Source organism: Diachasma alloeum, unplaced genomic scaffold (assembly GCF_001412515.2).
Source record: "Diachasma alloeum isolate Michigan unplaced genomic scaffold, Dall2.0 Dall_scaffold_78908, whole genome shotgun sequence".
NCBI lineage: Eukaryota > Metazoa > Arthropoda > Insecta > Hymenoptera > Braconidae > Diachasma > Diachasma alloeum.
The window spans coordinates 591,803-619,100 of NW_021683643.1; the positions used below are offsets into that span (position 1 = coordinate 591,803).

Genomic DNA, 27,298 nt, shown 5'->3' on the forward strand with positions numbered 1-27,298 from the left:
AAAGGTTCATATTTGGCATTTTTTTATGAATCCATTCGCTGTCGACATAGTTGGCTAATTATTTTTTAATACAAGTGGTTTTTGATAGTTCATTCGATTTTCTTTTCTTTCTCGCCATTGTGAGATAATTAATATTCTACATTAAGTAGTTTTGGGGAATTTCTATGAAAATCCTATAGAAATTCTATACGCAATCCGTATAGAAAATTTCTGTACGATTTTTTCATACGTGCTTCCTTGTTAAATTTTCCTCAATCCTTGTTGTTTAATTTTCCTTCCCCAGTGAATAAGTACGATGAGGGTTTTCATCCTCCTGTCGATACTCGGGACATCCCTGATTTACTGCGAGGGGAGTCACAACGCTTCTGCCGATGGTGTCGACAACAGCACAAAGTCAACAACCAGAATCCATCGTACTTTCGAACCAGACAGATACCGAAAACATTTAAATGCTCATGAATCTCTGCTGCATCGCTTCCTCTTTCCGGAGAGAATGCACGACAACGTGAAGAAGTCGCCGTTGGTGCCGTTCGTCAAGGATTTAACCGACGGACATGAGAATGAAACTGGAAAAAATCCCAGAAACGTGATTCTCGTGCTGCTGGAGGGCGCCGAGAGCTATGATCAATGGCTGAAGTTCAAGGATAACGCGACTCTCCTCACTGAAGGCGTTCTACAGGTTCATTTGTCTTGAATAATAGGTCGGCTCGACTTTTATATCGTACGACTTTTGGGTTTTTAATAGAAATGTTCCAAGCAAGTTTCGTTGAGAAACGTTTCTGAAAGTGGAAAAGTGAATTGCGAGTGGAAACAGATGCTCAAGGATGGTATCAATGATCTACTGCTTTGGGCGAGGCAGACTAAACACATGAGTATTGGTAATATCCAGTTATTTGTATCGTGAATTCGATGGGTACACTGTTGGAAATTTTTTGAAATTGCATGCAAGGTATTATAGTAAATCTCATGAGAGTGACACTGAATCGGATTTAGGGAAAAAGGGGCTATGAAATTTCAAGTTTTAAGTAGAATTCACGGAAATTCATGAGTTTTTCGTGGGAGTGAGATGGAAATTTCACAACTTGATTGAATTTTCAGTGGAACATGAATATTCAGAAACAAAAGGACATGAATTTTCCACTTTTTTCCTGAATTTTCCTGATTTTTCTGAATTTTCACAGAATAATTTACCATTTTATTGATTTCCGGGTCATTTGAACCGAAAATCAACGGAATATTTGATTTTTCAATGACAAGATTTTCTGAAATTTCAGTGGGACTTGAGCATGATAAAAATTGCCGGAATTTGGCACGAAAAATTCAGACGAAAATTTTTAACAGTGTATGTGGAATTCTTCATCGGAATCGGTAAAAATCTATAGAATATTCTGTAGAAGTTAGGAATCCGATAGAATTTCCTGTCGAATTCGTCAGGTTTTCATATGAAATGTTTTGGTGTGGGTGTCCGTTTAAAAATCTCCAATACCGCCAATGGCCTAGTAACTGCCACTGGAAGAGTAGGAGAACTAGACAATTCTATTGGATTTGTATTGAACTTTCTATTAGTTTTCGGCCGATTCTATTGAAATGTGCAAGAGAAAATATTCTATAAAGAAAGTCAAAAGAATTCGATTGTTCTATACAACTTATTCTATTGAGATATTTTTTATAGAATTTCCTCCGCTCAAATTTTCCAAGTTTTTTAGTTGATTTTTTTTATGACAAGAAAAGAAAAATAGAATGAAAAAAACTTAGGAAATTTCAGGCGAGAAAATTCTGTAGAAAATACCTGAAGGGAATAAGTTGTATAGAAAAATCCGTACAATTCGATTTTTCTATTGAACATTTCAATAGAATCGGTCGGAAGCTAATAGAAAGTTCAATAGAAATCCAAAAGAATTTTCTAACGAATTCACTAGGTTTTTCTATTAAATTTTTTCGTGCGTGATATACATCATCTTTCTATTAATTTCGCATTTTATAGATGATCGAATGTCATTTTCATCATTATTAGCCCACAAAATCACTGCTGTGCGTCATCTCAAGTTTTTTATTTTTGAAATATCAATTCATTTAACCTTTCACACGGGAAAAGATCAATCCCAAACATAAAAAACAGTATCAGCTCTATACTTAACCCGTAGATTTCATGAATTATGAAAAAAACCCTAATTATTTCACCTTCATTAAAGATACGGAAAGCTCCTACTGGCATTAACTAAGCCACTGACGGTAGAATAAGTGATATTCACCAAAAACTCATCATGAGTCAAATTCAATTCTGTTCCGCGATTTTCCTACCGAGTTGATTAATTACAGGCACAGTCTCCGGAGGAAATTTCACGTTGCCCTCAGTATTTCACTTCGAAAATCCGCCACTTCTTCCCCCCAAAATATTCAACAAGCCTCAGGAAATACCTCTGAGTTTTCTCGAGCCATCAACGAAGTTAGATAATTACTCTGTCAATAATTCCCCTGCCAACGCAAATCACTCTGGGGTGGGGATCCCCTTGACTTTCAACCCATATTCCACCGAAGGAGGTAAACAATTTTATTATTCTCTGCATTAATAATGTGTACTCTCGACATGGAAAAACCCCACGACGTCTCTGCTATGCTCACTGTCCATTTCCTTCTTTTTTGTCATCACGATAGAAGTGAATGAAGAACCATGGGACTTCCTCGACGTCGTCTCGAGGATTAGATTCGCAGTTTTTCGGACTTTCTTGGACTCTCTCCACGGAGCTTTTGGGAGGAATGATGGGGATACGCCGCAGTCGGGAATTTTCACTGATAAATTCCCGAAACATTCGTCGGGTATTGTAGACATCGTGGCAAATACTCTGCAAGATTTGCAGACCATTCCGTCGGAGAGCGGATATTTGCTGATTGCTGTGGCGACTAGCCAAGAATTATTCGAAATTTCAGAGCTACTTCGACGAATGGTATTCTTACATTCTATGTTGAATTATTATTTTCTCTTTCAAACTTCATCTCTCAGGATGTTCCCGCAGTAAAATTCATTTCTGGAAAAAAATTAGGTCAAAAACAAAAAGTCCGAAAATGTAATTTTTAGTATGTACACAAATTTTTTTTCGATTGTGCGCTAATGAATTCATGAAATTGAATCTTTTGTTTTCTTAAATGTAGATATTGTTGAGCTGTATCAATAGCTATTAAGTAGAATTTAATTCATTTATTAATTTTTTTAATTTTTAAAATTTGTCGAAATAGTATATTTCGTTACGAGTGCGGAAATTGTTATTTTCATCACAAGGTCCACAAAGTATTTTCTGACGAATGTGGCTTTGTAGGCCGAGCCGAAGGCGAGAAAATACTTTTGGACCGTGTGATGAATGCAATTTTTCGTCAGAAGGCCCGTAAACCGCGATCAAACCGAGCGAAGCGAGGTTAGAATCGGGGTTCACCGGGTCTTCTCACGAAAAGTGTTTTTTGGCTCGTGGGAGGTTTATAGCACGAGCCGAAGGCGAGTCCATAAACCTTCCGAGACTGTCGACGAGATGAATGTCGAAGAGAATCCGCCGGAAATTTCGTCGGAAACGAGCTCAGTGAGTTCATAAAACGAATGAAAACACGATGTATAGCACGAGCCGAAGGCGAGTGATATAAACCTCCCACGAGCCAAAAAACACTTTTCCCACGAGTATCGAACGATATTTTTCGCGTGCCTAAAACGTCCCTTTTCCACACATTGTGATGAAAATAGTTTTTTTTTACGATAACTAAAAAAATGCTCTGAATTGTTTGAATGACGGTTTAAAAAATCTGTATGTCCTTTTGACCGAGTTCGAAGTTAAAGGCGACATCAATAATCTTTATTTTGATTTATTTGAAAATTTGCAAAAATTCTGTATTTTTTGAAAATGCGGATTGCCGAGATATCTTTGGATATCACGCTTCAAATGAATTCAATCATAGCTTAGAATGTTGGTTTTAATGCCACTAATTCGAAGGTAAACCATGATTAAAATAGCTATATTCGTTGATTTAATTTTTATGTTGATTTTTGAAAATTTCGAATTTTTCACGAATTCCCCTGAAAGTGAGCTTTCTGATGGTTTCTTCAAATGTGATGTTTAAAATTCATTCAATTATGCATAAATAACATTTTTCTATCAACATTTTATCGAAGGGCTGAGGGGAGCGATAGAACCGTAAAAAAAACAATTAGTTGTACAGAAAAAAGGAATAATCAGAATAATGATGATGATAACATTCAACTAATTTGAANGTGTTTTTTGGCTCGTGGGAGGTTTATAGCACGAGCCGAAGGCGAGTCCATAAACCTTCCGAGACTGTCGACGAGATGAATGTCGAAGAGAATCCGCCGGAAATTTCGTCGGAAACGAGCTCAGTGAGTTCATAAAACGAATGAAAACACGATGAATAGCACGAGCCGAAGGCGAGTGATATAAACCTCCCACGAGCCAAAAAACACTTTTCCCACGAGTATCGAACGATATTTTTCGCGTGCCTAAAACGTCCCTTTTCCACACATTGTGATGAAAATAGTTTTTTTTTACGATAACTAAAAAAATGCTCTGAATTGTTTGAATGACGGTTTAAAAAATCTGTATGTCCTTTTGACCGAGTTCGAAGTTAAAGGCGACATCAATAATCTTTATTTTGATTTATTTGAAAATTTGCAAAAATTCTGTATTTTTTGAAAATGCGGATTGCCGAGATATCTTTGGATATCACGCTTCAAATGAATTCAATCATAGCTTAGAATGTTGGTTTTAATGCCACTAATTCGAAGGTAAACCATGATTAAAATAGCTATATTCGTTGATTTAATTTTTATGTTGATTTTTGAAAATTTCGAATTTTTCACGAATTCCCCTGAAAGTGAGCTTTCTGATGGTTTCTTCAAATGTGATGTTTAAAATTCATTCAATTATGCATAAATAACATTTTTCTATCAACATTTTATCGAAGGGCTGAGGGGAGCGATAGAACCGTAAAAAAAACAATTAGTTGTACAGAAAAAAGGAATAATCAGAATAATGATGATGATAACATTCAACTAATTTGAAAATCTGACAAAACTAGTTGAAAAACAAATCTCATTCACTTTAATAAAATGAATAAGCAATGAATTACACATGATGGAAGGAAATTATCTGCAAAATAACTATTCGGAAGCACACTGAGAGAAAAGTATAATTCTTCTGACTATATTCCATCACCATAGAACTATAGTAAAAAAGTCCTCAACAATTTTTCATGGGTTACGGTAACTATGGCCGGAGAAGTAATTACTACAATGGAATGTAGTCATTGCAACTATTTTATAGTTCTACTCACGATACATTTATCGTGGTTACTTTTGAACTTTGATTAGTTTAACACCATTTTGATTTGCAAAAATTACGCTTGTGAACTTACTATAATGTTATGTGCCACATAAAAAAAAAATCGTATCGTTCACCAAAACTGCCTCAACTATTTTCTTATTTTAAATAGAACTTCAGATTTTACTCTCAGTGGATATTGCTAATTTATCAGCAAAAACAGCTGTACTATTTTCAATACAAGAGCAATTTCCGACTTGTTTTAAGTGTGCCGTCTCACTCGGAGATCCTCCAAAAATATGGAAATAAAAATATCCCAATTATTTTATTCCCCAGACTTCCATCAATGACACTCTCGTGATCTTAACCGCTTTGCAAAACAACGATGACAGGGGCATTCCAGTTTTCACAAGTGGACCTGGTTCGACTCTCATCAACAAAACCCACACAATCTACGATATCCCAAAGGTCATAAAATGGACTCTTGAAAATGCTCGTGAAATCCATCAGGATCGGCCTCCACTGTCTCTCTCACTGCATGACACCCCAAGGAGACGAGTCGCGCGTTCTGACGATGAGGATGAGGTGAAACCCTGACCAAACACCGAACATCACTCTTTCCTTTCTCTCTCGCGCGCCAAAGTTCATCGTTTATTTCCGAATGACTCGAATAAAACTGAGTTTTTTATTGCCAGATGTCCGAGACTGTCGACGAGATGAATGTCGAAGAGAATCCACCGGAAATTTCGTCGGAAACGAGCTCAGTGAGTTCATAAAACGAATGAAAACATTCGGAGGAAATAATATTAAACTTGTGGAAATTTTGCTGCTTAGAGTGAGGGGAATACGGAGACTGAGTGCACCTCCAGTGAGGGCACGACAACTGATTTTGTACCGGAGCCCCGCTCAGATTCTGCTTCCTGTGCCGTAGGACTTCATGGGAAAATCCTCGATTCGTTTGGTTTTGCTTATCTTATAATTTCAATCCTTAAATCCTGAAGTTTGCGAATACTGCAAGTTAATTTTTTTTATGTTTATGAATAATAAATTGTGATTGTGAAGGAATGAAATAAATATTTTCATGTGGATTTGCGTGAAGTAATGAGTTCATTTCACATTTTCGCACTGGTATGCTACGGGCATTTTTGGCAAGTGACAAATCCAGTGAAATTTCAAGGAATTCCGTCATTGAAAATTCTTAATTTCAGTTCAATTATTTCATAGAAATTCAAAAAATTTTCGGCTGAAATTTTCGGTACAGTTCTTAGAAATTTCAATCAAATGACAAATCTGAAATTTCAAGGTATTTCGTCACAGAAAATTCGAAGTTTGATGAAAAAATGAATGTAAACTGTAAATTTTACTTTAATTATACTGTAAAAATTAACAGAACTCATGAGAATTCAGGTCAATGTATTCTTGGATGTTCAATTAATTCTGGGACTAAATATTTATGTTTTCATTGAAAATTCAAGTAAGTAGGAGAATTCTCGTCTTCCTGCTGCTCAAAAATGTCTAATTTCATTAAATTTTCAGTGAAATAGTAATTTTTACGATTTTTCTCAACTAAATAGACTTCACTGTCGCTCTTCTGAAAATGACTACTCAACTATTCATCGAATTTCATTTTTTTCCCTAACAGTGCATGTGAAATGAAATGAATCGAAAAGGAAAACATTCGGTTACGAATAAAAAGGGAAAATATTTGCAGGGAAAAGTCAAGGCTTGATTCACCTTCGCAATATCTTGGATTACTGTTCTCGATCTAATTAAGGTCGTCCCGCATGCACGACGACAATCATTGACATCCTGGATGGTAAATTGCCCTGTGCAACGCTCAATGCACTGACATGCGGTAGAAATTTTTCCATTTTTTTTCCACGTTACAACTCAACAAAGGCAATTATCATTCCGGGGGATAGCTAATGTTACGAAAAATTTCACGTTTTGCCTCATGACACATGGGGCATGCGAGTGGCTTTCGTCACGATTTACCGAGATTATCGTAATCCTGTTTTTAATGTGTACCTGGATTAATGTGTGTCTACAATTTCTTTTTATTTGTGGGGAGTTTTTTTCGGTTTCCTACATGAGTCATTGATGATTGTTTGGCTTTTGCGAGATAAGTCGACGTGAAATGATTTTTTTTTTCATTTTCACGTGACAGAATTAAACAAATGGTCATTATTTTTTTCTCATGATATAGATTTATAAAAACATCCAACATCCAACAACTTAATAATAATGAAAACAATAGTAATATCGAAATTTTGACATTAGAAAGCAACAATCTGATGGAAAAATCAATGAAAATTCTAAATTTTACTCAATTATTTACTGAAAATGAGTGAATACAGTAAAAATTCATAATTCCAATTCAATTATTCGGGTGAATAAATTTGATTTATTGAAAATTCAAGTAGTTATGAAATTTTGTCTTATTTCTACTTAAATCTATTTGAATTTGCATGAATTCTACCGGGAACTTGAAAATTTATAAGTTAAATTGCCGCTCGATTTGTCTCACTTACAGTCCACGCAAAAAAACTCGTGTCCCATTAGAAAATTCTGAAAAAATACAAAACCAAAAAAAATCCAGTAGTTCTGGTCTACACATGTCCATCAACAAGAATTCTCTTTTAGTTATGGAATTCCCCTTTTCTTCAACCAGTACCTCATTTCTCATTTCCCCCATAACTCATTAGTAACTCTAGAAAGAAGAGCTGACGTGGAATAAAATTTTTTGCCCTGGAAAAAAGTGTTGTGTTAACAGAAACAGTCATAACATCAGGAGTATTGTGTTAGCAAAAAAAAGACATAACACTAACTAAAAGCAAAAGTGTTAATGAAAGTCCATTTGACGACAGAAAATCGTTAGGAGAGGTTCGGCTCAGGAGAATTGGTAGATCTTTCATCTGAAAGCATATACTGCAGTTCAACCTGCACATAACTACATTTTTTTACGATGCAAATAGCCCTGAAACACAAGTTTCTTGAAAAACGCGTCTGCTTGAATCGAGAAACTTTTGTCAAGAGATTTGGTTTAAAGACGAGATCAATTCGTTTATTACAAAACAATAATTTCTCAAATCAAGTTTAGTGGAAACAATTTATTCAATAATTTTCTAGTCTCAAATTCAAAATATTTTCATTCTTTGGCTCCCGTCCCTCGGGTGACGGTCAATTGCAAGTTTTTACAGAAACTTGCAACAAATTTTGTTGAAAATAAAAAACAACATTTTCATTCAAAAACCACTTTACTTGGTTTGGGAAGTGGCTTTTTTGTTATGAACCAATTGCCCTCATTTTCCGCACAAGTACAAAATCTCTTGACAAACGATTTTTCCTCTCAGTCTAAAATATGTTGCTCTTGAAAATTTTCAAGCTATAAATTTCTCGACTGAAGTAACGAGTCACCTGTCAAAAATAGTTTTTTTTCTCGGCGCATGGGGAAGGAAACACAAGAAAGGTCGCAAGTGACAACGCGAAGTGAAGGAGTTTCTCTCTCAACAAAAAGAAATATCATAATTTTTTTGAAGATTGTAGCAATTCGATTGTAACAATCGCATTTAGGTAAACATTGTGGGAGGGGGGCGCGATTGTAGTGGGGATGTAAAATGAAATATAAGGAGAACCGGTCCACGTTGGATCGTTCCCACTCCGCAAAACGTTCTCCATCTCTTTGGTCAGACTGTGTGCGTTCAGTGTTTGGTTGAGAATTTGTTAATAATCGCCTGGGATCAGTTTTTGGTGAGTTCTTCCGGGATAACTGCAGCCGGACGGACAGCAGAGGCTTCCACTTCGCTTTTATTCAATTCAATTGTGACTGATTGGATTGCTCTGTTTTTATTGGATAAAGGAAATATCGAATTTTCAAGGTAAGAAAATTCCATTGTTGAGCCTCTGACGTCCTATTTGGTACTGAGTTATTTCCACGAAGAGTCGGCGCAGAATAAAAAAAATTTAAGAGACAATTTTTCAAGGTCATTTGTTTTTCGTTATTTGTCGCTGATTTTTAGTCGATTTAGGCCTCAGCTGAGTTTTTCAAGAATATCTCCGAATATAAGGGAGATCCCGAAATTTTTGCCACGACCTTTTTTGTAGAGTAACTGAGAGCTACAAAAAAGGTCATTGCAAAAATTTTGATATCTCCCTTAAATTCCCGCTACTGAATTGTCTCTTGAATTTCAGTGGGAAATGAAAAAAAATTCAAGAATTAAAAATGCAAGATAAAACAATCTCCAGCAAGTCAGTCTTAGAAAAATAAAAATCAATCTGCTACTGAATATTTTCAAAAGAACAAACGGAATTTCGAAGAGAAAATTTACTAAAATTCTCATCAAATTTTGAAAGAATTCCCTTCACTTTATTCACTCGTGTCTTTCTTTTCAAATCACAACTTTTCTACATATTTTCATGCCTATCAACACGCTCTGCTGATTTTTCCTACTCCACTGCTGTATTTATTCCCTTACTTTGTTTAAAGACAAGAAATGTAAAAAAACGATTGCACAAGATAAAAACATTTTTCACACATTTCATATTTCAATACGTTGAGAATATTTCAAACGCCATTATTGCATAATTTAACGCAATCAATTGTCAAATAACCACAGCCTCCGATTTACGAATTTCTCAATGAGTTTCGGTGATCATAAAAGTATCCTGCACCAGACAGTCTGTCGTAACCCATCGAAACTTTCACTGTGCTCTGTGCGTTGATCTCGACGAACTAATTCAACTTTGAAAACAGTAATTGATCCGAAAACATTCAATACCACCTACATGTCTCGTCTAAATTTAGAGGTTTCAACTTACGAACTGAATGAATGACAATCAGTATTAATAATTAGTTCTTCAGGACATTCACTTTTTCCTCTGACTCGACTTTTCGATTATCCGCGAATTTTTCAGTCGACTCAGCGAAGAGTAAGTGAAAGTTCCGCTTGAGCAATGCAGACTCGGTCATCATGAATTTCTTGGGTAAAACTATATATCCTTAATACGGAGTTAAAATTCAGAATATGTTCACTTTGTCATTCCGTTCTCACTCATTTTTTCCATTGTGTAATTATGTCGCAAGAAAAATGCCAGGCACGAGCATTTACTAAACCCTAGGTTAGGCACCCCACGAAGAAAACATCGCAGCGCGTCGTTTTTCTTCAATTTCCATTGACTGGTTAACCGAGAAAATGTAGAAAAAATTGAAGTTGTCAATTGAAGTGTCTAAAATATTACAGTAGTTTTAGAACAACATAATTCCCGAAATTCCTGAAGAAAACCGATTATTTGCAATAGATGAATGATTTTTTCCCATTATCATGGCCGCGAAAGCCTCAAAACTATGATATTTTTCCCATGTTAAATGAAATTGCACGTTACGCGATGTTGCCGGAAACTCGCTACACGCGCGTGAGCAGTGTGGAGTGAATTCGGCAACGCTGGGGCCTAAATAACGCATGCGGCACATACCCGCGGAGGTGACCAACGCAGGGCTGCGTGTGGTGACCAGACTAAGGAAACCTGGCAAATTCGATGGAAAATTCCATTGAAATTCTGATGAACTTCTGATGAAAATTCCGGCAAATTTAACTATTGAAAAATTGCACAGCTCTTTTACTCGTTTTTTGCTATAGAAAATGTCCAATAGAAATTATTTTCTAGGTAAAATCAGTAGAATTTTATCTTTCTACACAACGTCTTCTATTGAGACATTGACTATCCGAATTCTTCGACATGAATTTTCCAAATTTTTTCACTCCATTTTTTTTCCATTTTCATAAAAAAAAATCGCACAAAAAAACTTGGAAAGATTGAGCCAAATAATTTCTATAGAAAATATCTCAATCGAAAATATCTAAAAAATAAGTTTTACAGAAAAATAGAATTCTATTGATTTTTTTCTGTAGAATATTTTCCATTGAACAGTTTTATTGAAAAAAACGCGCAGACAAGCTGCGGAATTTTCAATGGAATCGGTCAAAATAAATAGAAATTTTTATCGGAATCTAATAGAATTTTCCAGCAAATGCGCTGTTTTTACTATGAAATTTTTTCATTCGTGTTGTTTTATCTTTGTGCATAGGATTCTTCGAAAAACAGTTGTTAATGGATTTCATTGATCGATCGTTTATTTAGTATGACGCGGATGGTAATGATCCTCTCTTCGCGGAATCATTATAATCGATAGCGAAAAAAAACGAATCAAAATTCATTTCGATTCGGCTCTCGATCTAGGAAAATATCCGCGTTCAATATTATGGAATTGTCCCTCTTTTTGTTCATCAATAGTTCATGTAATGACATGTATTACGGTACGAGAAATAGCGCGGTATAATGCTAATTGCCGATGTTTTTCTCTCGTATTTTCAGATGCTGATACAACCGACCGAGGAAATGTCCAAGCTCATCAGAGTTGAACTCAATGAGAATGTGGAGACTAGAGACAAGGACGTACAGATTATCAAAGAGTGGCTGAAAAAGCAGCCGCATTTGCCGGATTCTTTTGGTAAAATTATGAACTTGAGAAAATCAATTCATTTAGATAAGAAAAAAAAAACTTCAATTTCAATTTAACTACGACTACCACAATGATGTCACCATCGCGATTTACAAACCGCCATGAGCATTTTGTCCTCCAAAAAATACAAATAATCGTCAAATTAATTGTTGAACGTTTATCCATATAAATTTTATCTTGCAATTGGCTTTATGCGGTTAAATCTATATAAAAATAAAACGAAAATGAATTTAAAATTATCTTCACGAAGCGAAATGAAAGATGATCTTAAGATTCATTTAATGTATTCAGTAATTCATGGAATTTTATCTTGTTGAATGTGAAATTACAGCGATAAATATCGAATTTGCAGAAGAATGACGAGACGTCTTTGTTATTTGAACATTCACCGGGCGACGGAAAGATCTCTCGACATTTTTCCCGATCCACTCGTCTTCGAGATGTTTACATAATTTGACTAAGATATAAATTGAATTAAATTTTGACAGATGATTACAGACTAATGACCTTCTTGAGGGGTTGTAAATTCTCCTTGGAGAAATGTAAAAAGAAATTAGACATGTATTTTACGATGAGAGGAGCGGCTCCAGAATTTTTCAGCAATCGGGATATCACGACTCCCGAGATGAGGGATCTCGCAACGCTTATGTTAGTATATTTACTTTTGTTCATCATTGTGATAATTAGGTCGTAAAATTATCATAATGATTACGATAACTTATTCTCATTCCTAAATTTGAAAAGAATTATGAGAATTTTTCCTGTGAATATCTTTACTGCCCTTTTTTAAAAGAAAATGTCCAATAGAAACAATTTTATAGAAAAAATCAGGCGAATTCCATTTTTCTGTACAATTTTTTCTATTGAGACATTTTCTACAGGAACTCCTATAAATGAATTTTCCCAGTTTTTTACGCTCCATGTTTCTTCTCTTTCCATTGAAAAAATTTAATAAAAAAATATATAACATTTGAGCCGAGGAATTTCTATGGAAATTATTTCAGTAGAATAAGTTGAATAAAAATGGAATTCTATTGATTTTTCTATAGAATATTTTCCATTGAGCATAAAAAAAGTGCAGATAAGCTGCGCTATTTCCCAATAAAACCGGCCAAATGATGATCGAAAGTTTAATGGAAATCTAATAGAATTTTCAAAAGAATTCACCAGGTTTTTCGACAAAATTTTTTTCTCTAACAAAAAATCTGGATAATTTCATCTTTCTATACATTTTCTATCGGGATTTCTCGAGATGAATTTTCCAAGTTTTTCCCACTTTATTTTTCTTCTTTTTCCATTGGAACAATAACACAAAAAAACTTGAGCCCGGGAATTTCTACAGAAAAAATCTCAGTAGATTAAGATGAATAAAAAGATCGAATTCCATTGATTCAAAATCAATGGAATTCGATTTTTTTATTCATCTTATTCTATTGAGATTTCTTCTATAGAATATTTTCCATTGAACATTAAAAAAACTATCAAATTCCATTTTCAACTATTCAATTCCATTTTCTTTCCTCTTTATTATGTATATCAAATTCCATTGATTTTTCCTATAGAATATTTCCACTGAACATTAAAAAAAGCGCAGATAAGCTGCACAATTTTTTGATAGTACCGGCCAAACAAAGATGAAAACTTTAATATAAGTCCAATAGAACTATTTAGAGAATTCGCTAGGTTTTCCTACAAATTGTTGTTCCACCTGTACCTTTCGTACAACAGAATTTTCTCTGTCTATTTCTTTTTTTGTCCCATAATGAAATCAATGTTTCCATATTGATTCATTCGACATTCAACCCAATAGTCAAATTCCACCACTGCCTGGTCTCACGAAGAACGGCCGCCGTGTGATAATAATGCGCGGATTAGATAAGAATCTCCCAACCCCCAACGTCGCCGAGGCCATGAAACTCGTCATGATGATAGGAGATGTACGTCTGAAGGAGGAGCTCGTTGGCGTAGCTGGGGATGTATACATCCTCGACGCAGCTGTCGCAACAGCCTCGCACTTTGCCAAGTTCACGCCTAGTCTTGTTAAGAAATTCCTCGTTTGCGTGCAAGAGGCTTATCCAGTGAAGCTCAAGGAGATTCACGTGATTAATGTCAGCCCCTTGGTGGATTCCATTGTTAATTTCGTCAAGCCTTTCCTCAAGGAGAAAATTAGGAACCGTATCTTCATGCACAGCGATATTAATACTCTTTATGATTACATACCGAGGGAAATTCTACCCACGGAGTACGGAGGTGACGCTGGATCCATTATTACAATCAATGGTAATTATCACGTCTCTTTCTTTTATTTTTTTTTGCCTTGTGAATTTTATAGAAAAATTGCAAGAGGCCTATTCTGTTCCTATGCACTGATAGACTGATCATTCATTTCAAACGAGATTCGTTAACTATTAACGAATGATAGAGTTGAATATGACCAAATAAATATTCGTTAATAGTTAACGAATGATTCACTGGAAAGGTGAAAGTCGAGTCAAACAAAGCTCTTCAAATATGCTTTTGGTAACTATTAACGAATGATAGAGTTGAATATGACCAAATAAATATTCGTTAATAGTTAACGAATGATTCACTGGAAAGGTGAAAGTCGAGTCAAACAAAGCTCTTCAAATATGCTTTTGGTAACTATTAACGAATAGTTAATAGTTAGTAGTTAATAGTTCGCAGTTAGTGAATAGTTAATAGTTACGAATAGTTAATAGTAATAGAAAAGCGGCGTGGCACCGCTTTTCTGTCCGTTCGACGTTTCTTTTCTTTTTTTAGCTAAACAAATTTCCCGAGAAAAAAATGGATAACACCGATGCTTAATAAAAAGATTGAACTAAAAACTAATTTTTTTCAGAATTTTTAAGCATCGAGAAACAAGCTAAAATATTTTTAAAAAAACAAAAACGGTAAACAAAAACAAAAACGGCGCCGGGCTCATTAAGCGAGTGATCGAGGGTTAATTACAGACGAAAAAAAAGCAGTGAAAAAATATCAGAATTCATGGCCAGAATTTTCAATAAAAAATATTTGAACGGAATAAAGTATACGAAAAAATTCAATCTACTCATTTTTTCTATTGATTTTTTCGAAGCAAATTGTTCAAAGTATCGTCTAATTTAATGTTTCTCTCCTTTTCATTAGAAACTTGGATGAAGAAATTAGAAGACTACAGGCCATGGTTCAAGGAGCAAGAGACAGTTAAATCTAACGAAGCATTGAGACTCGGCAAGCCAAAGACTCAGGACGATCTATTCGGAATTGACGGATCATTCCGTCAACTCTCGTTCGATTGAACAATTATCCAGCAACAATAGAGTATTTGTTAGGCGTGATGTGACAAAAATTCAAAGCTATAAATCGTTTTTATATTTCATAAAAAATACTGCACTCTCATTTTATTTCTCATACCCAAAGTCCATGGTTAAAACACCTGCATCCACTGTCTAGTTCAATCACAATAAGTTCTCGATGTTTACAAATAGCGGTAACTGGCGTTACGAATTATTTCTTTCATGACGCCGAGTGAAAGTAACGACCTTAACAAGGGAATTGAGAGCTCCTTTTCCTTTTTAATTAAATCCATTACGTCATTCGAATCTATTGCAGATGCTGACTATTCCCGAAAGTCGGAGGCGAGAATTCTATTGCGGCTTGGAGATTCTGAGAAATTGTCCAATCGATCTGTTGTCTAATCGATCGGTTGACTGAGCATTCCATCAGAAAATTCGTTACACAAACAGAACCAATTAGGGGCAATCATTACCCATTCATTACTTCATTCAATGATCCATCGATCTATTGCAATAATTTTCCATTCATAGCACAAAATAGTCACTAATAACAACGCTTACAAAATTAAAGAAGGAAATTGCAGGGAAATAATGGATTATGAAACTTTGGATGTGACATTTATATAGAATGACTAAGTTTCCAGAGGAATTTCTGCAGCGAATTTTGTGATAGTGTTCTAGGGAGAGTTTAGATGTTTCCCACAGGAGTTCTTTCGTTTGTGCGATATAGCGGGCTTTTGGTCATTTTCACCGGAACTGTAATTAAAAATGCAATAACTCTAGTTACTGGCAAACTCGTTAAAATTACGATAATTTACATGTATATTCGTCCAAACCGAGCGAATTAGGGAGAATAATTACCCTTCATTCGATACTCCATCGATCTATGGAAATCATTTTCCATTCATAGCACAAAATAGTCACTAATGACAATGCTTACAAAATCAAAGAAGGAAATTGCAGGGAAATACCGGATTATGGAAGTTTGGAGTTGATATCTACATATAATGGATGACTAATTGACTAAGTTTCCAGAGGAATTTCTGCAGCGAATTTTGTGATAGTGTTCTAGGGAGAGTTTAGATGTTGCCCACAGGAGTTCTTTCGTGTGTGCAATACAGCGGACTTTCGATAATTTTCACCGGAACTATAATTAAAAAAACAATAGTTCTAGTTACTGGCAAACTCGACAAAATTATGAGAGTTTACATATATATTCGTCCAAACCGAGCGAATTAGGGAGAATAATTACCCTTCATTCGATACTCCATCGATCTATGGAAATCATTTTCCATTCATAGCACAAAATAGTCACTAATGACAATGCTTACAAAATCAAAGAAGGAAATTGCAGGGAAATACCGGATTATGGAAGTTTGGAGTTGACATCTACATATAATGGATGACTAATTGACTAAGTTTCCAGAGTAATTTCTACAGGGAATTTTGTGATAGTTTCTAGGGAGAGTTTAAATGTTTCCCACAGGAGTTCTTTCGTGTGTGCAATACAGCGGACTTTCGGTAATTTTCACCGGAACTATAATTAAAAAAACAATAGTTCTAGTTACTGGCAAACTCGACAAAATTATGAGAGTTTACATGTATATTCGTCCAAACCGAGCGAATTAGGGAGAATAATTACCCTTCATTCGATACTCCATCGATCTATGGAAATCATTTTCCATTCATAGCACAAAATAGTCACTAATGACAATGCTTACAAAATCAAAGAAGGAAATTGCAGGGAAATACCGGATTATGGAAGTTTGGAGTTGACATCTACATATAATGGATGACTAATTGACTAAGTTTCCAGAGTAATTTCTACAGGGAATTTTGTGATAATGTTCTAGGGAGAGTTTAGATGTTTCCCATAGGAGTTCTTTCGTTTGTGCGACATAGTGGGCTTCACTGTTAAAAAATTCGGCAAAATTTTCCGAAAATAGACCTTACATTCGATTTAAGGGGAAAAAATCAATGGAATTTAAAATTTCTCTGAAAGATCAAGTAAAGTCCTATTTTTTTAGTGGCAGGAAGACAGAAATTACACAATTTATAGCAATTTTTAAATGAAAATGAATATTCACTGCCAAATTCCTTTGACTTTTCAGCCAATTCCTTTAAAATTCTTAGAATTCCAGGAATATTTGAAGGAATTCTCTGGAAATTTAGAGGAATCTTGACTTCAAGGACAGATTTCTCTGAACATTCCAGATTTTCATTAATTATCCGAAATAATTAAATTGAAATTTACGGTTCCCACGGATTTTTCCATGAAATTGTGGATTTTCAGTGACAAAATTCCTCGACATTTCAGTAGAAGTGTTACTTATTAGAAATTTCCAAGACCCTTCCACTGAGAAAAAAAATTTCTAATATCTGAAACATATTTTCTTGAGAGAAGTAAATTATTTTCAGAACGTGTCCACTTCACGGAACTCGAATAAATTTTCATTCATCACTATCGTTCCGCGTTACGTCATGAATATTTTACATATTGCAATATTGCAAGTGCAAAACGAAAAAATCATGAAAACAATAAAGACTAGAAGATTGACGATTCTTCTACGCGATTTGAGTAAGTTCATGTGCGACAAAATCATACTTGAGTACAAGAATATTTTAAAGCATGAGGCCTTTCTCGGGTCATGTGAGTTGAGATGCCTGAGAGAATTAAGCAATTGAAGAAAATTTACTCGTCTCAAGAAAATATGTTTCAGATATTAGAAATTTTTGTTCTCAGTGTACCAGAAATTTCAGTGAAAATTTTCCGCATCCAAATGTCAGCCAATAGAATTGCACTATTCGACTGTTATTTCATATAGTCAACACGGTATTCAGCTGATAATTTTTGATAATTCAACTGGTAATTTTTCATGTTGACTATATTTGTGGAAAACAAAAGATTCCGAAATTACACAACTTTGTAGTCGAGTGACCCCCTGGTTGGAACTGTCAGATGGATTTTGTCTCATAATGCAATTCTTTTGGCCGACATTTGGATGGGAAAATTCCCTCGCGAATACTACTCGAGCTTCAAAATTAATCGAGTAATTCCTTCAAGGTTCCCTGCACACAAACGAAGTCGTCAAGTTTTTCAGGTTAAAAATGACGAGTGCGAAGCACGCGTGATTTTTCTTGAAAAACCTGACTCCTTCGTTTGTTTGCAACGAACCTATCGGGAATTGCTCGATAATTTTGAAGCTCTCGTGGTATTACTTGCGAAAAATTTTCAACAGTGTATAGTAAAATTCATCACGATCTTTTAAGTAATGTTCATCCAACTTTTCTCTCCGTGTACATAAAATCAAGCTCGACAAGTGCCGACAACAATTATGTATGCATGATAATAAAGATTGTCAATAACTAATCATCCCGATAATCAATTCAATCCCCACGACATAAAAACCCCCGCTCCCCCAATCACCCGACAAATCCACACGTAAAACCCGACTCATTACAGAATAATTATAAACCCAGCTCGTAAGAGTGGACTCCCTTCCTCTCGTGTGTTGTCTGGTGGTGGTAAACACACACCGCATGGTTCATCCGTGCGATTCGCGAGCCCACAGAGCTCTGCAGAAATCGTGTGCTATCTCCTCGGCCCCACTCAGTCCAATCCCTCGTCCGTTGCTGAATAGTGAACAGTGAAACTACAATAAAACCCCGACTAAAACACTATTAAAAACGCAACTGCATAAATAAACAAAAAATCCATTATTCACGAGGAACAACAACTAATTAACTGTATTCTCAATTCAGAATTAACTATTAGTATTCCAGCCCGAGTGATAATAATCCTGAAGTGTTTATTTACTATTACCATGAACTATCTCACCTCGTGCTTGATCGAAAAATAATAAATATCGATTGTTTCAAGTCATTAATAACTCTGTACAGGCGAATACACGAATGACAACTCGATCCTTCAGTATTCATTATTTTTTTTCTCAAAACACGAGTGTTCGCGCGTTTAGAGCAACCTGCAGCGATAAATCCATGCGGAGAAAATAGTTCAGTAAAAATTACGGAACTCAGTTCGCTCACCGATTACGGAATCGACTCAGAAAATTCAAGTGACGGTATCGTAATTTTTCACAGGAGATTCAGATACGTAATTCTTATCAAGATACGTAATTTTTATTAAATATTTCTCTCCGTGCACCAAAATCAGCGGCGAGACTGTCACGATCTCCCTGAGTACATCGTCATACGCATTCCCAAGATATCGGAAAGGTGATTTTTTTTGCTCACAAACGTACAAACACTGGATTCCATCGGTCTACCATCCAGTTCAACAATTATTTCCCAAGTGAATTTGCAATTTGCCTGCACGCAAGTGATATTACCGGACGAGCGTTCATGGCCTTCGGGTTTACACCACTGATTGTTTCTTTTTCAAAGTAAAAAGGATAGAAATAGTGGTGCAGTGATTCGCTGAGTGTGAAAAATTGAAGGAAACTATGCAGAGTCAGATTCAGCTAGTAGGTATTCCCCTGAAATGCACCTGGTAATGTCGGAGAGACGTCCAGAAGTCTCGTGCAGCTCAGTCGGAATGGATGCAATCCTTCTTGATAAATTGACGTGGTTATTATCCTGGTGAGTGGCAGGAAATACTGCTGGCTAGGGCATCATGTTCAACGTTTGCTGGATACACTACTGTCTCTTGGTAAATGGGGTTTATATATTTTTATCTCGATTTCACTTTTGTTGGGCGGACGATGCGAGGGCATTTAGAGAATCGCAAATCAGTTAATTTCTGGAACATTTAGAGGAGTTCCGATTTTTACAATGAGTTTCGGAATTTCGAGAAGTGAATTTTCGAGATGAATAAAAAAATTTCTAAAAAGTTACTGTAAAGTGTAAGTAATCGGACAGCGAAATTATATTTTAGGAATTTTTATTTGCAATCAAGGAAAGAATGTCAGCGGAAGGATCAATTTCCCCTTTCAATCCTATTGTTCGGAAGGCGAATAGTACAATTTCAGGAATTTTCACTGGATTATTCGTTGATTTTGTTTCGTGCATGAACGATTCGATCTTAAATTCACGGAGAGAAAAGTTGATTAAATATTATCTTGAAAATCTCGGTAAATTTTATTCGTGCAGCTCATTCGAAATGGATGCAATGGTCTTCGATAAATCGACGTGGTTATTATCCTGGTGAGTGGCAGGAAATACTGCTGGCTAGGGCATCATGTTCAACGTTTGCTGGATACATACCTGTCTCTTGGTAAATGGGATTTATATATTTTTATCTCGATTTCACTCTTGCTGGGCGGGCGATGCGAGGGGATCTTGAGAAAAGTATATTGAAGTTTATTTAATGTAGAGGTTTGCACGAGTCTTCTTACGGGAGATATCGTTCTACGTTCTCAGAAAATTTCTCGAGTTCAATGCACGCGTAATTTCCGTGTGACATGCGTCAATACTCATAGCAAATATGTACTGAGTTTTGTTTCCCTTTGGGTTTTCACCGCTTTTGAGGGCTTTGCATTGTTCTGGACGGGGCGAGGGATTTATTCAGTGGAATTGGGCAAATAGGAATTTTTATTTTTTATGGGAAGTGAGTAATTATGTTTAATGATGGAAATTAGTGGGAGGAGGGAGAGGGAGGGGAATCACATTGGGCGACGTTTGGGGAAATGCTGATGGCTGCGTCAATATTTTCATTGCTCGAGAGTTGCAGAAAAATATTGCATTGAGAAAATGAAAATTTCGTGGACAGTTGAATAGTAATTTTAAGGAGTGATACAAGGAGAGAGCAATTCAATAAAAATTACCAGAAAAAAAATGTAAAAATTACGTTTCGAAACGTAATCCGTGAGCGACGTAAAATTCAGTAAAAAGTGTGAGTCGGAACTGAAATTATACGAATCGTCAAATAAATTCTACAATTTGTTCCGTAAAAATTAAGTACCCGCCTGAGGATTCACCGCTGTGGGGACAACAAGTCGTTCCGTATTTTTTCCCCAACGATTGAGAAATTTTATGAAACGGAACGTAGAAATAACTCACCAGCTTCATAAATTTGTTGAACGTTCAAGAATTTTTGATTTTGGAAGCATAATAAGTCGGCAAGTTTCTGTAAGATTTTACTTCTTCGGGAAAAATTACGTGACAATTTCATACTTTGTTCGGCGATGAACCAGAAAATTCACTGAACGTTTCAGATTTCTTCTCTTCCATTCCTATAAAAATTGCCGGAAAACGGTTGCGGATTACGTAAATTGTTCTGTAATTTTTACTGAATACTTCTCTCCGTGTATTAAATCCAATTTAGGGGAAAGAATTCAGTACCGAAGTGGTAAGGCGGTACAAGTCAATATTGACTATTGACCAGTTTTCAATAAATATCTCGGAATCCAAGGGAGATAGTAAAATTTTCGTTATAACCTTTTTTGTAGAGCCGATTGAGAGCTACAACAAATGTAATTACGAAAAGTTTGCTATCTCCCTTAGATTCGGAAATATACCTAAAAAATTCAACTGGGAGATAAGTCTTAAACCGTTTTACCACTTCGCCACTGAATTGTTCCTATCCAAATTTTAACTGCGCTTTTATTTGAAATTGCATTCAACCCCACAACATCGGAAATTCAGATGATGCTGTGACTGAAATTGCAAGAAATTTCTAACAGTGCATGGAAAATGAGAAAAAATGGAATTGGTCAACAAACTGTGAACCACTGCTTTTTTTTCTAGATTCTAGGTGTGCCGTCAATGAGTCAGAGCTCGGCTGCACCGAATGTGAAACCACTGGAAAGTGATAGCGATTACGCAAAGGTATTGGAGCTGTCATTGATGTTCTATGAGGCCCAGAGATCTGGTGAATTGCCGGGAGATAACAGAATTCCCTGGCGCGGAAATTCTGCTCTCGACGATCGGGGTCTCGATGGGGAGGACCTCACAGGCGGTTATTACGATGGTAATATGAGCATTACTGAAGTGATGATAGCTGATATCATTGAACTTTTCGTCAAAACGTCGATTTTTCACGGGCTTCCACTCTATTGAAGCGCAATTATCTAAATAAAAAATATTTTTTTAAATTACTGTACGAAAGGTCATTGTGGGGCGAAATGTTTTCCAATAAAAAATACATTTTACGGAGAATATCTCACGACTCAAACACATTTGTGGATGCAAAAATTATTGTCTACCGTATAGTGTTAGGTAAAAATTGCTCTTCTCCATTACAGAAAAACTTCTAAACATTAAGTAATCATTCGTGCTCATTGACGTAATTTTGTGAATTTTAGTAAATTTTTTCTGACATTCCGTAAATTTTTCGGAGCAAAAGAAAAACAAATTCACCACTCGTCTCGCATTATTTTACGTCAATATAGAGTCAAAAAGGCGTGGAACGGAATTCCGCCCCACGAATTTAATTTGTTTGGTAATTTTTGCTCAACTTTTGCCTCCGTGCACTCTTCATCGGAACTTTTTGGACAGATAAAAGTGTTATGCCCCAGATTGGGTCAATCGCATTCAGCTGACACATGCCTAACTGACGTATGCAGACAGAGTGATGAAATGTCAACAATTATATGACATAAGGAGTCGTCAGGTTCGGGAATTCCGACCTCATTTTTATTTTAAGAATGTTTGTTTAGACCAGAGATAGACAATTAAAAAATTACACAATGATGGAAAAGTTCCCCGCGGGCACAATAACAAAAAAAAACTACGGGATTGGTTTAACCATGTTTACGAGATATTATATGAACGCAGTTGCGGTTCTCGTAACAATCTTATGACAATGCTTGTGTTTTACACTATGTAGCTTATGGAATCATCGTTTTTGTTCACTTGTAGGGCCTTTAGGCCGTCTTCTTAAAGATAATAAATCTGTTGCCCGATCTTTGGCCGCGATCCACACACAAACAACTGAATAGATTTCAATGTTAGTTTTACTATTACATAGTTTATGGTCCCCAATCGGTTTTAGGCTATAAGTTATTGCGTTATAGCGCATAGTTTAGTATACACCACAGAAACTTCTGGAAAAGTCTACAGCTTTTTGGAAAATTGTAGAATATCCTCGAGTTTTCGAGCATATTTTTGAGAATTTGACAGCATTTGAGGATATTCTCGTGTTTTGTAGAAAGTTCGAGAAAATCCATTGGTTTTACAGAAAATTCGAAGAAATTCTCAGGTTTTCTAAACAATCCGAAGAAATTCTCCGGTTTTCGAGAAAATTGGAGAAAATTGTCAGTTTTACAGAAAATTCGAGAAAATTCTCGGGTTTTCTAAAAAAAATTGTTTTGTTCCAATTGAGGAATTTAATTTCAAATTCAGCTTGACTAGCTGTGTGGCCCGGCTTCGTCAGAGCAGAATAAGAGAAAATGAATACCAAGATTTTTGAGAATTCCTCCAATTAAAAACACTGCAATTAAAAGCACCTCGAAGTTTTTGAATTTTCTAGAACACCCAAGAAGCCAAGAAAATCTGAGAGTTTTCCAAAGAGATTGAGAAACTTCTCGGGTAAATAAATCTTTTTTTCAATATAAACGATTGCTCAGATGGCAAAGAGAACAAATTTATTAATATTTACGATTCAATTGAAACACTTTCATTCTGTGAATGGGGGAGCGTGGAGCAAAGTGGAACGTTAGTCATCAAAAAGGTGCAGTTTTTCAGTTGCCAAAAATATATGTATCAAGAATAAGAATGAATCGAAATAGTTAATCTAATCCTGAAGACGGAAAATGCGAAAAAAATTAAATAATATAATATAAATTAATCTAGCGACAGGCGCGAACCGCCCGTTCGCTAGTTGACAATGAATTTAATAATTTAAAATTAATGAGTGCTATCAACAATTGATTTCTTCAAAATTCAACTTTTTTAAAAAATTATCAAGCATGTACATCCATCCGCAAAATGCATACCACTATTATTAACTAAATAATTAAATGCCGTATTAATTAATGATTTGGCTGTGGGATTTTCAGCTGGAGACTTCGTGAAATTTGGTTTTACCATGGCCTCGACGACGACTCTACTCGCCTGGGGTGCAGTCAGCTGGCCAGAAGCTTTCGAAGCCGCGGGTCAACTCGATGAAGTTCGCAAATCAATAAAGTGGGCCACCGATTACTTCATCAAGTGTCACGTCAGTGAGTTCGTTTTCTACGGTCAAGTGGGGGATTTCTCGCTCGATCACACGTTCTGGGGCAGACCGGAGGAGCTCAACACAACTAGACCGGCGTTTAAAATCGATTCGGATCATCCGGGTAAAGTATTACCCATAACTACTGAAGGTCGAAATAAAAAATGGTTGAAACGTAAATGCACCTTCATATTTGGGGAATTATTTCGAAATAGAGTGCTCAAGAGTCACCATCGAAAGTAATTTTTTTATTCGCAAAACGGTCCCCTTGCAGAAGTTCCTGCTCAAAACCCCCACGCATTTTCGAAATTATTACGGAATTGAGAAACTTTTTACATTTTGTTTCAGCGATGAGTTGTTTTAACACTTCAGAAATGGATTAAAGTCCGTCACCTCATCCGGATATTATAAAATCTCTGGAATGTTCAATGCGAGAGTGGTAGCCATAGCCCGTTCGATTTTGTATTCCAGTGACAGTGCACGTCCTCCACCCAGCAACTGTCTTGAAATATTAATTAACCGGCAGTTACGTCGTCCCTCTTGGTTTTTAGAATGTACAGTGCAGTATGACCGTTTGACTTTTTCTGTTTAACCCTAACACTGTGTCAAACTAGGCACAAGTCAACTATCAATTAGAGGATCGCATGAACTATTTCAAACGAATAATTAAATGAATGAAGAATTTAATGAATCATTGAATTGCATGAACGATTTCAAGTGAATAACTAAATGAATAAAAAATTTAATAAATAAATAAATTGCATAAATAAAATGAAATGAATGAATGACAGATTTAATAAATAATTGAATTGCATACCCCATTTCAAATGAATAAATAAATGAATGAATAATTTAATAAATAATTTACCTAATGATCTCAATTCTTCTCAGAATCACAGAGCAGTTTTCCCCTCGGGGGTGCAAATGGGAAAGAATGGGGCAAAACAGGCACTTCTGACTCTTAAAAATGCTGATACCTCCCATCCAAATTTACAGTGTTAGAATTTTTTTTTATTTCATGGAAGATATTATAGTAAATCTCCTGGGGGCCTATTCTCTAAATATTTCCGTGCACGGAAGTGGCTTCGTAGACGAATTGCGTATAGGAATCATATAGGCGTTCCGTCAACGGAGTCGATTCCGCGCACGGAAACATTTCGAGAAAAGGCCCCCTGAGAATGACCTTGAATCGGATTTAGGAAAAAAATGGTTATGAAACGTCAAGTTTTGAGTAGTATTCACAGAGATTCATGAGTTTTCAGTAGGAGTGAGATGGAAACTTCACAGCTTGATTGCATTCTCAGTGAACATGAATATTCAGAAACAAAATGACATGAATTTTCAATTTTTCCCTGAATTGTCCTGATTTTCCTGATTTTGCACAGAATAATTGAACTGAAAAATCAAATATTTCATTGATTTCCAGATCATTTGAACCGAAAATCAATAGAATAATTGATTTTTCAATGACAATATTTCCTCAAATTTCAGTGGAACTTGAGCACGATAAAAATTTCCGGAATTCGTCCCAGAAAATTCAGACGAAAACGTTTCAAATCTTAAAATCTATAATTAAAAACTTTACCTAAATTTCCACTTTCGTTAAATTCATCAATTAACCTCATCCCAAAGCAGTAAAATTCCTTTTCCCATCGTGAAAAAATGATCCCATTTCATTAAAAAAAATAAAAATCACCAACAATAGCCGATAGATTCCTAAAAAACAGTGTCACATCCCCGAAAATCAAAAATTTTTTCTCTCTGCAGGTTCAGACCTAGCAGGCGAGACGGCAGCAGCCCTGGCCGCCACCAGCATCGTCTTCAAGACGATCGATCCTCTCTACAGCTCCAAGTGTCTCCGTCACGCTCTTGAGCTCTACAAATTCGCCAACACCTACCGCGGGCTCTACCACGAGTCGATAAGAAACGCAGCTCAGTTCTACGAGAGCACGGATTACGGTGACGAATTGGCCTGGGCCTCGTTGTGGCTGTTCAAGGCCACCAACGACACTCGATACCTAGAGGACGCCGAGCATCATTACCACCATTTTCACCTGAAGGAGAGGCCCAACGAATTCTTCTACAATAAAAAAGTCGCCGGAGTGCAGGTCCTGCTGGCACAGCTCACCGGACAGTCTGAGTATCAGAACGCAGCCCGTGCCTTCTGCGATTTCTCCTCTAGACACCAGAAGCGCACCCCAAAGGGCCTCCTTTACATCGACAAATTTGGAACTCTCTGTCACGCAGCCAATGTCGCTTTTATCTGTCTCGAGGCAGCCGATTCCCCAGAAATCGGAGATCCCAGGGAGTATCGCGAATTTGCGAGACAACAGATTCACTATATGCTCGGCGGTGGAGGCAGAAGTTATGTTGTTGGATGGGGAATTAATCCTCCACAACAGCCTCATCATGCCGCCTCAAGTTGTCCCGATTTACCAACCCAGTGTGGCTGGCCTGAGTTTGACCGCAACGCTTCTAATCCACAGATACTCTACGGCGCTCTCGTTTCAGGCCCAGATGAGGCTGATAAGTTTCGGGATCACAGGGAGGATTACGTTTATACCGAGGTCACGCTTGACTATAACGCTGGATTCACCAGTGCACTCGCCGGACTTTTGCAACTTCACGTTAAGAAGAGTAAATGAAATTTTCGACTTCTGAGCTGGGATGGCCGTCAGTCTTCCGATTCTTCAATATTAAAAGAATTTCTGACTTACATTGATTAAGGTTTTTTTTAATTTTTCTTTCATAAAATGTACTAATCGAAATTTTAATATGGGGGAGAGTGGGGCAGAATGAAACAGCGGGGCAAATAAAAATGAAACAGCTGGAAAACAACTGATTGACGCAATTCAAGCAAAACAAATTTTTAATTTACTTTTGTTTATTAAGTTTTTTTATTATTGGGAGGACTGATGAGAATAATAATTTTCTATTCGTCTTATAATTCAATTGATTAGATTAGGCTGATCCCGCTTTTCTTTTTTCATTCGATTGAAATTCAGGATCACATTTTCCTTTTTCCCCCTCTGGGTTTCCCCCTGGGTCTTGCTCT

At 36.2% G+C, this 27,298-nt stretch overlaps 3 protein-coding genes across 3 annotated transcripts; all 3 read left to right on the forward strand.

Moving 5' to 3' along the window:
* Positions 1–295: 295 nt before the first annotated feature.
* Positions 296–6,314, forward strand: LOC107047689. Its single transcript, XM_015270489.1, has 7 exons — positions 296–679; positions 746–878; positions 2,320–2,541; positions 2,656–2,945; positions 5,652–5,900; positions 6,020–6,079; positions 6,150–6,314. Exons 1-7 carry the CDS (start codon positions 296–298, stop codon positions 6,312–6,314), a joined length of 1,503 nt encoding a protein of 500 aa, XP_015125975.1.
* A 2,668-nt stretch (positions 6,315–8,982) lies between these two features.
* Positions 8,983–15,215, forward strand: LOC107047781 (alpha-tocopherol transfer protein-like). Its single transcript, XM_015270612.1, has 5 exons — positions 8,983–9,193; positions 11,688–11,823; positions 12,324–12,483; positions 13,646–14,115; positions 14,983–15,215. Exons 2-5 carry the CDS (start codon positions 11,688–11,690, stop codon positions 15,132–15,134), a joined length of 918 nt encoding a protein of 305 aa, XP_015126098.1. The 5' UTR covers positions 8,983–9,193; the 3' UTR covers positions 15,135–15,215.
* A 4,060-nt stretch (positions 15,216–19,275) lies between these two features.
* On the forward strand, positions 19,276–26,979 carry LOC107047779 (endoglucanase E-4). The gene is made up of 4 exons (XM_015270611.1): positions 19,276–19,800; positions 21,837–22,059; positions 24,089–24,367; positions 26,011–26,979. The coding sequence occupies exons 1-4, from the start codon at positions 19,765–19,767 to the stop codon at positions 26,886–26,888; spliced, it is 1,416 nt and encodes a 471-aa protein (XP_015126097.1). The 5' UTR covers positions 19,276–19,764; the 3' UTR covers positions 26,889–26,979.
* The last annotated feature ends 319 nt before the right edge of the window (positions 26,980–27,298 follow it).